This window comes from Styela clava, chromosome 7 (genome assembly GCF_964204865.1).
Source record: "Styela clava chromosome 7, kaStyClav1.hap1.2, whole genome shotgun sequence".
Lineage (NCBI taxonomy): Eukaryota > Metazoa > Chordata > Ascidiacea > Stolidobranchia > Styelidae > Styela > Styela clava.
The window spans coordinates 24,137,532-24,147,486 of NC_135256.1; the positions used below are offsets into that span (position 1 = coordinate 24,137,532).

General features: G+C 35.5%; 1 protein-coding gene across 1 annotated transcript; it reads left to right on the top strand.

Annotated features, from left to right (window-relative positions):
- The first annotated feature begins 3,087 nt into the window (after positions 1-3,087).
- On the top strand, positions 3,088-3,669 carry LOC144425212 (uncharacterized). The gene has a single exon (XM_078114699.1). It carries the CDS (start codon positions 3,088-3,090, stop codon positions 3,667-3,669), a length of 582 nt encoding a protein of 193 aa, XP_077970825.1.
- The last annotated feature ends 6,286 nt before the right edge of the window (positions 3,670-9,955 follow it).

Here is a 9,955-nt window from a genome sequence, read left to right on the forward strand (position 1 = left end):
ACAAAACGGGACATGACTGACCTGAAAAAAAGAACCATCGATGAGGCTATGCTACGACAAACATGGCAAGAAATTGAGTAAGATGCCCCTACAAAAGTGTATTGAATAGAGTATACATTTTTTGATCAAACGTTTAAAAGTGTATTGAATATGTCAATGAAAACTCGATGAAATACTCATTAACATGAAACAACCCTCATTCCGGTATCTCATCATTTCACTTTGTAATAATTTTTTAAATTGTAAAGAGACTTTATGGTCACCCTCTGTATAAAAGTAATACCCCCAAGGCGGTTTCAATAAACTCCAAGCAATAAAACTTGGAAATGCAGAGAAAGGCGATTTCCCCTCAACAACAAATGTCGTTCCGGGCCGGCATTAACAAAAACAACAAAGAAGCAAAACTATTCATACGTACACTTAGTATCCAAAAGTACGATACATACCATACCGCCTTATGCATCATATTTCACTAATACGATTACAACTTTCATATGCGGACGGAAAGTGTAAGTTGAACAAATGAGTAAAAATGCATACCAAAGATTCCGTCAATATTTCAATCATTGCAAAGATATTTGGGAAAACATACAAAGGGGAAATGCTGTGTTGTATTGTCAGAGTGAAGCTGTGATAGCATAAATTTTGACTTTATACACCAGGTATAGTGACTGTCTCATAATAACATTGCCTATCTCACTTCGAAAATCGCATCACAAGGAGCAATAGCATCTCATGATTGCAAGTTCATAGAAAGCGCCTTGTCGCGTTACTGGACACGAAATAGGTTTTTAGATCGTTTCGCTAAATTGTTGTTGTTATGTTCTTGTTGTTAAATATAATGGGTTTTCTCAGCATCGAATGGACCAATCGATTAGTAATTTTCAATACTTTATGACGGAAGAAGCTGATATTCCGCTCATCTTTTTATTATTCATTTTAATGATGGAATGGAAGGAAAGTCGGTTTCGATAAACCGCGAGGGATGGAGTATGGTAAAATATTATAAGTATATTCGCTTTCTCTGATCAAAAAATACATTCAACCTGTTGGAAAGATTGAACAAGCTTGAAACAGTAGCTTGGGCTCAGTAGCTACTGCTGCTATATTTATGAAAGAAGCACTCTGTAAATATTAACATTGATATTCTCTACTTCGTTAAATGGATTATTGCTTGAACATTCGTAGTAAACTCGCAAAAGAACAATTTATCTGATCTTTAACGTAAATTATTATTACACACTTCTCATTTTTAAATATAATATCTGTTTCTCAAATATATGTACGTATACATTTGCCACGGAGCCGAACTTTGTATGAAATTACACTATTTTGGACAATAATTTCGCAAGCATGTATAATCCATTACTGAAAATACCTCATTAAAATCGGCAGGCTTGTCCGTGGGAATAGGAAGTCATGGGACAGCACACATTTGTATTTCCCATAGGACACTAGCCATGTCACAGCATCTTGATTACGTCATATAGTTTACCCTCCTTTTTTCTCATATACTGTATATATTCACGAATGTGAGCTATGTAGTAGAGTAAGAGACCGGAACAAACTGCTGAAATGAAATAAATCATGAAACTCAAACAACTGGATTATGGAGGTCACCGATCATCATTGACGGTCACCGATGATCAATACCGACTGCAGTATAAAACAGAACATTCACAAGATGTGAAGAGAATCGGAAAATTAACGGCAAGTGTATTGCGGGTGATGGTTCATTAGAGGAAACAACACATATACAAACATTCAACGACTGTACAAGAGATGTGGCCACTCAGATTATGATAATTACAATCAGAAATGTCTGCATTTGGTTATGAAATAAAATTTAATATACCGTATAGAATTATTCAGAAATACTGACACACAATTTTTTATTAAAAGATATTCATCCATTTGTTATTGTTCACTTTGTCATTAATATTGCTTTAATCTGTATAGTTGCCTTGTTCCTGGTGGAAGTTGATTCATTCTCACACTCGGCGAATACACTACTCGTTTGCAAGCATCTTTCACAGGTTGGTGTGTAAAGCTCACGAGGTAAAAAAGTTTTGCATCTTGTTTCATCGACTACAATGAAGTCAGGTAAACGGTCTTTTTTGAAGTTGTCGATAAAGAAAGGGATGTGCCCTTTATATATTCGAGTTCCCCGGTGCCAGTTTTTCACAGCGGTTCTCACCTACCCACATCCGAGTTGGTCGATCTTACACTCGGCTTTCGCGAAGGTAGTCTAATCCGGAATCCCTTTCCCAGATAAAAACTCTTTTGTGAACGCGTTGTTGTTCATGCTTGACTGAATATTACACCAAACAGCCAAAGAACGAAATTTTACCTTCATTTTTTCTTAATAAGCTATTTATCTTTATCACATTAATTTTCATAAATGTTGTATTACCCAATAGTACAAGCTCCTTACAAGAGTAACAGCACAAGATAATTTTAATATGAACTTTTCCAATGAAGACAAAATTCAAGTAATTTTCTGTTACCTTCAATAGTCAATGTTTTCATAACGGGCAAATCGTGATTGTAATATTATATTCCATAGATGTGTTTTAATATGTTTCAATATTATGTGCGCCTAGCTTCACAATAAAACTTAAAAATGACTTTTTTCTGCACATAATCTAATTGATATATCTCTAGTTCCAATGTTTCTGCAGAGAATCCTCCATGCAGTTACCATCAATCAAAGTGACTATGGACCTTTCACCGACCTTTGACCCTCGAAAAATCCTTCCTATACTTTACCATTGCAAAATTTTCGGGGCTATTTTAAGAGTGCTTTTGCGAGTTGGCGCCTGTTGTGATGAAATTGAATTAGCGCCACCTAATGTGGCCAACGTGGCACCATCGTTAATAGTCTCGTGGCAATGCGAAGGTTTTATTTGGTCAGCGTGCGTCAGGATTGCTACATCTTGTAACTTGTTCTTTTTCTTGTTTTAGTATAGTAGTAATCTTTAAGTTAATGAAAGCCTAGAAAACAGTCTAAATGAGTTTTCCTCGAATGGTTTCACTACAATTTTATTAACTTAAAAATAAGCTTCGATTTTACCACTGCAAAGCGTGATGGCTCAACAATTGGAAAAGTTTATCCGTGTACCAGTCTTGGACACACCGCCAAATTCGCCATATGCTCAAAAGGTTTTCAGTCATTGGGAACGCATGATCAAGAGCTTTTTAAATTCTGCAGAAACTGCTAGAGCTTCGTCGCCGACGACAACAACATTGCCTGTGATTGACAAATTGGCAATTATTGTGGGCTACATGTCTCCTGATGTGTTTGTTTATATTGAAGAAATAACAACATATGATACTGATATGGTCAAATTAGAGAAGTTGTACAAGAAGAAGAAAAATGACGTTTTTGCCAGGCATAAATTGGCGACGAATAAGCAAAGACGTGGCGAGTGCGTAACAGAATTTTTCCAACAATTGTCTTCGTTAGCTAAAGACTGCAACTTCGAAGCCGTATCTGCTGATAAGTATAGAGAAGAAGCTATAAGAGATGCTTTCATAACTGGATTGAAATCCGCCGAAATTCGTCAACGATTGTTGGAGCACGAAGTATTAACACTTGACAAAGCTCTTCAGATTGCAGATTCATTAGAGAGCCGAAAAGTTTGCCAACTATCAAAAATCTGCGAATGACCAATTAATGACCACATTGTCAAAAAAAGAAGCATCTGAAACTGTATCAGGCACAGAAGAAAGAAGTGATGACAATTTTAAATCCATAGCAGTGACATCGAGAACTTCAAACTTCGATTTTGTTGTCAAAAGGTGTGGTTATTGTAGAGGTGTGCATCGCCTAAAACGTCAAAATTGCCCAGCCAGAAATGTGTATTGCTTCAGGTCAACGTGGACACTTTGCAAGAGTATGTAGATCTCCTAATGAAAATCGTGACAAAGTTGAAAACCCACAATTAGCTGCTGTTGTACCTAGAAATGGGGTATGGGTTTCAAACCATCAATATGATTCATCGCATACAACAATCTGTTTTTAAAAGTACCGTTAAAGAATTTTAGCCTAGTATATCACAGCTATTTCTACACTAATTTTTATTACTGCAATTAAATTAAAACTCCTAGGAAGACAGGGTGACCATTGAATTATCTGATTTACATTTAAGTTTCCAAAACACAACTGAAAACTAACGAATAGAGTTCAAAAATGCGAAACCGAGGTAATGTTTACGACCACGCTTGAAAATCTGTCCGAGTGAGAAAAGTGTCTGAGCGGGTGCGAAAAAGAAGCATTGTTACGTCACTTTTTGCAATTTGCTGATTGGCCAATGTCACGAAGTAAACAAGGAAGTCGATGCTCGGGAAAGGTCCATAACACAATAGGCCGCGAGCCGAGGCCATTTATCTTTCAGTTTCGTAGCGCACATAAAGTAACTACCTGAAAATGATTTTAAAATGTTCCTTAGAAATTTAGTAACAAATATTGCCTTGTTCCCACTTCCAAAAGTTGCACGTTTTACAGAAAAGGCGCTTTTACTACAATAAATATGTGTTACCATCTGTCCTATTTTCTCTGCTTTTCCGGTATCATGGGCCAATGAACGCAGTTTCTGCATGACGTAACAATCAAATTAGTCAGCTGTAGGTGGATCCCCAGTGGTCGGATGAATATCAGATGTACTACTACTGCTCGCTTTTGCGTTGAGTAGCCTTTCCATATTTTTTTTCAGGTATTATTATTCAGTTATTCTAAGGAGGTGTTGAAAAGTATAAGTAAGATATTAAACACTTGTATATCCTTACCATAAATAGCAATTTTAGTTGAGCACTAGCTCATAAAACGTTGTTTGTTAAGTAGGTACGGTGCGTTAACTCCAAGGAAGGCTAGACCTAGAATAATATGTCACAAACAACGATATACAACGATATCTGACTTGCATGAAATGTTTATGATTAATTTAATGACTCTTAACTATTCAGCAGACTTATACTACTATATAGGCCACAGCATATTTGGAAATAGAAATTAATGGCTGTTTCTGTAATGCACGGTTGTGTGAAAGAGAAGAAAATAATCAATTTTACTAATGTCGGTTGGTCTAAATCTAAATTCATAGAGTCGACAAGAACCTGGGAATCAATGATAAGTTATGCCGGAGTGGAAAGAAGTAGCATTGGAAACGATTGAGAGGTGAGAAATCAAGTTGTAGACAGACAGTTGATGTTTTAAAATATAGTCTATAGTCCATACCCATACTGTCATAGGGCATTTCAGACTGTGGTATATCAAAATTTAGTGTAGATATAGTCTAGTAATGGTATGCAAACACTGGACTGGACTGTAGTACATGCAATGAGCATATATATATACGCTCATTGAGTACATCAGATAAAATGCATTATGTATTCAAGGTACTAGTTAGTATTTAGTGGTATTTTTACACTCATACTGTTCCAAATATGATTTTCTTCCTTATTTTAGATACGGTACTACAAAAGAAAACGGCAATGTTCCACCAATCCGACCTAACGCAGGCTCTAATCCCTGCTGCTATCAGTGCTATTAAATGGATTAAACAAGAAGTCTTGAAGCGTAAAGGTATATGAGAATCATAATAGTTGCAAACAGCTTAGATGGGCTACTCATATTGAAATACTTTAGCACTTTTCTGCAATTGGAACTGCCCATAAAACTCATGTTGGAGTTCATTTTTTTCTCATCTATGAAGATCTTTTGAGGTTAACGAGGCATTAATAAATAAATCTGAGGAATTTGTTTGTTCACTGTATGAAGAGGATATGAAGAATGTAAATGATACCAGGGCACGTCTATTTAACACTGGCAAACATACGGATTATACTCTCCCACCCAACAATGATTCACTGAAGAAGCATGTGGCCCTCAAATCAGTTCTTGAGTTGGCAAACTGCAAGTGTAAGAAAAATAGTCAAAATAATTTATGCAAGTGTGCCAAAATCAACTTAAATTGCACAGATTTTTGTTTTTGTATTGACTGCAAAAATCACAGTACACTTATAGAGGAAAAGTCGATTTTCGAGATAGTTGATTTCGAAAACAATTCAGAAGAAAGTGAATTAGATATTGCAGTTGATTTAATAAGTATCCATTATTTGTTTTTTTTTCGGACATTTGTTAGTGTCGTAGTCCTGTTTCTAGAAATAATATTGCCTTTGTTCAAATACATAACCACATAAACTAAAAAAAGACTAATTGTAATATTTCTGTTCACTATGTTATGTATATATTGTACATTCATTTCATTTTCTTGACTTTTCCGGTAAATTTCTAAGTGAGAAATAACTGATTTATTTGTGTTTTCGTGCTCACGATGTTAATTTGTGACTTCATTGCTTAAAAATAAATACGTTTGATAGCTTCTATAAAATGGATGTAGCTTTTTATGCTGTTTTTGTTGTAAACTGCTTGTGGTTATTACATAAAATTTATTCGCTAATGTGAATCAGCGTTGTTGGTGTCGCTGCTTTCGAGGTCACTCGCGACTCCTGTCACACAATTAAAGTATTTTTTGTTGTTGGTTACATGCATGCCATATTTTTCGTGATCTACCTAATAAATTATGATTGACTGAGGAAGTCCGATTTTGGTCAGGCAAAACATTACAGGAATACATTTGTGTTAGTGTGCTGTAGGGCTCTCGAATTGCATAGTTCTTATGTATGTGTTGTAAACTTATGGTTTTTTAAATTTCCGGGAACCTCTTATATTCAATTTCGCATCAGGATTGTGGAACAAGCTGTAATGCGTTCAGTATGTTCATTTTCACACAAAACTGAAGAATTTATTTAGTTACCAGATGTGCGCTACGAAACTCATTTTCTGTGCGTTTTCAAGGCTTCGTCTCACGACCCCTATCCGTGGTAAGGATCTACAAATGTTTAATAACTTACTTATACATTTTTCAACAATGTCTTAGCTTAACTAATAATAACTAAACAGGGCTATGGAAAGGCTGTCCAACTCAACGCAAGGTCGAGCAGTAATAACTAATATTCATCCGCTCGCTAACAGCTGATTCGATTCAATTGTTACGTCATGCAAAAGTCATTGTTCATTGCCGAAAATGTAGAGAATATAGAACAGATCGTAGCACATATTTCTTGTAGTAAAAGCGTCTTTTCCGTAAAACGTGCAACTTTTGGAAGTGGGAACAAGGCAATATTTGTTTCTAAATTTTTAAGAAACATTTTAAAATCATTTTCAGGTACCGTAGTTACTTGATGTGCGCTACGAAACTCACTTTCTAGGCGTTTTTCAGGTCCTCGGCTCGCGGCCTACAAGTGAGGACATGCATTGGTAACGTTATAAGCGCGTGTGTGACGTCACACCCGCCATTTTGGGTCTAGAGTTCTATGGCTGTGTGATCCTAACTAAGTGATTTAAACCTGTGTTCGTTAAACATTTTAATAAAAAAAAAGATGCTCAATAATTCGGACCAACCTTTTGCATCAGCAAAACGAATGAACATTCTTCTGAAAAATTAATTTTCGCACATGTTTCTCAGATAACTCGTTTCGGCGGTACTGTCAGCATATACGAAGTTAAGGTTAAAGTCATCCAACTAAACTCGATAAATCAACACCCTATAAGACCAAAATATTAAACAAAGAGATACACATTTTATTATAAAAATTCCTGATGTTGCTAATCGCTAATTACACAGAACTTATTTTAACAAACTGACAGAACTACATAGCCTACAATACAAATTACACTACAGAATCTTGCAACTATTTGTAAATGATAAAATTTTCAACACGGTGTACATTGTCAAAATATATTAAAAAAATATACTACATGCATGGAATGAAGGATACCAGCATATATCAAGGTTACAAGAACATCTTATAATCTGGAGTGTATAAAATAGTATATTATCTATTTGACTGGAGCTCTTGCTGCAGTTTTACTAGCATACTGTTTTTGAATAATTTTATTTGTCACCTCTTTTGCGTGATTATTTAAATTTAACCTTATATTAAGAAAACGTTTCAAAATTTTAAAAGCGACATTGTGGCAAGATGGAAAATTATATTTCAAGCAGTCAACTTTATCTGTCAGAAAAGTAACTGATTAATATTGGCGGCATTAATATTGGCGCGATATATAGCGCAAAAATACGATTGCTTTTTGGATGGGTGGCATAAATATTGGGTAAAACTATCAATTTTCAATGTTTTACCATGTGTGTAGGACCGAAAAACAGTTAAGTAACGATTGATTAAATATAGATGATAATTCCTAAAAAAAAGGGCCATGATATATACATTTGGTATCTGATTATGGGACGTAACTAAATGGCCAAACCAAAAAATTGAACCCCGCGTCTTTATAGGGTTCCGCCGCAAATATCAGGGCTAATTTTTCATTGATGGATATCCTTACAATTACAATCAAGTTTTATCAACGAGAACGTGGAAGACGTCGCTAAATCACCTAGTAAATATTTTACATTTTCCGATGCAAAAGAATCGAAATATTCTGCCAATAAGTTGATAGGTGCTGTAACACCAGACGCGGCGATTGGTCTTTAAATTTTGTACGTTATAATGTACAACTTGTACACTTCGATGAAATTCATTAGGCCACACAATGGGCTAGCCACGAGACCGTTTATATTCTATAATTTTTGGAGCAACTGTTGCAACAGCTCGTTACCGAGAAAATTCGGACATTCCATCAGCTTCTGGAATGATTAATGCAAAACGCATGCTTTGAACGTTCGGCATGGTGTGAACAGGTATCACAATAACAGTTCAAATAATACCTGCATTTTTGTTTTGGATCAAGGGTCTCCAACTCAAAATACGTCACGGGCCACTTTATGAAATTTATCGGCGACGCGGGCCACAAACCAACAAATTAGGTACAAAATTGATACATAAACTTGATACTTGCCTGAACTTTTGACCAAAGCAAATACTCAAATATTCAAGCTTGGTTGTCTGCGAACAAACTCACTATTAATTTGGAAAAAACTAATATATGGTATTTAGCGCGCCAAAGCAAAAGTGTCTAACACCGCAACAAAATCTGGAATTGAATGGAATAAATATAGAAAGGGTTAACCAGACGCGCTTTTTGGGTGTAATAATTGATGACAAATTGTGTTGGAAACAGCACACAAACCTGATTCTATCTAAAACAAGGTCATCTCTAAGTGCTATTACGATAATAGCCAATAATCTAAATACATCCTGTTTAATATCCCTATACCACTCACTAATAGAAAGCCATATTCGATATTGCGCTTCAACTTACGTTCATCGCCAAACGTCCATTATCAGAAAAATTCAAAGTGTATGCAACCGTTTTATTAGAAAAGTTTTCAATAGAGGAAATCGAGAAAAAGTTGATGACTTATTTAAAGAGTATAAGCTGCTACGTGTTGAGGATTTAGCTAAATTTAAACTATGCAGCATGGTGTTCTCTAGCTACAACGGGCAACTTCCATCAAGCCTGAACAGATTGTTCCGAATAAACCCAAATTCAAATAGCAGAAATAAGGAAATTTTTTTTATTCCATTTGTTGCTAAAAGTATCTCACAAGAATCCATTCCAGTATGTGGACCAAAAGCTTGGAATTCCCTACCTAATGGCTTAAAAAAATCAAACTCAGAATTTCGTTCCAAACTTATGCAACATTTGTTATCATCATATTAACCAAAATCTTTGTTTTGAACATATTACTGTTTCGGAGTTTATTTTTTCTAGGGAATTCGGTTACTACGATGGGCTACTATAGACTATTTGGATTGAAAGTACCAACAGGAAACTCAGAAGGATATCAGATCACCACTCAGTAGATGGCGACTTCAAACTCCGCAGGCTACCTCAGCAGGATGCAATATGAAACAATGAACTGAATTAATATTTTAACTCACCCTTCTAATCTTAATATCATGCCTAATTAGACAAAGACAATAAAAA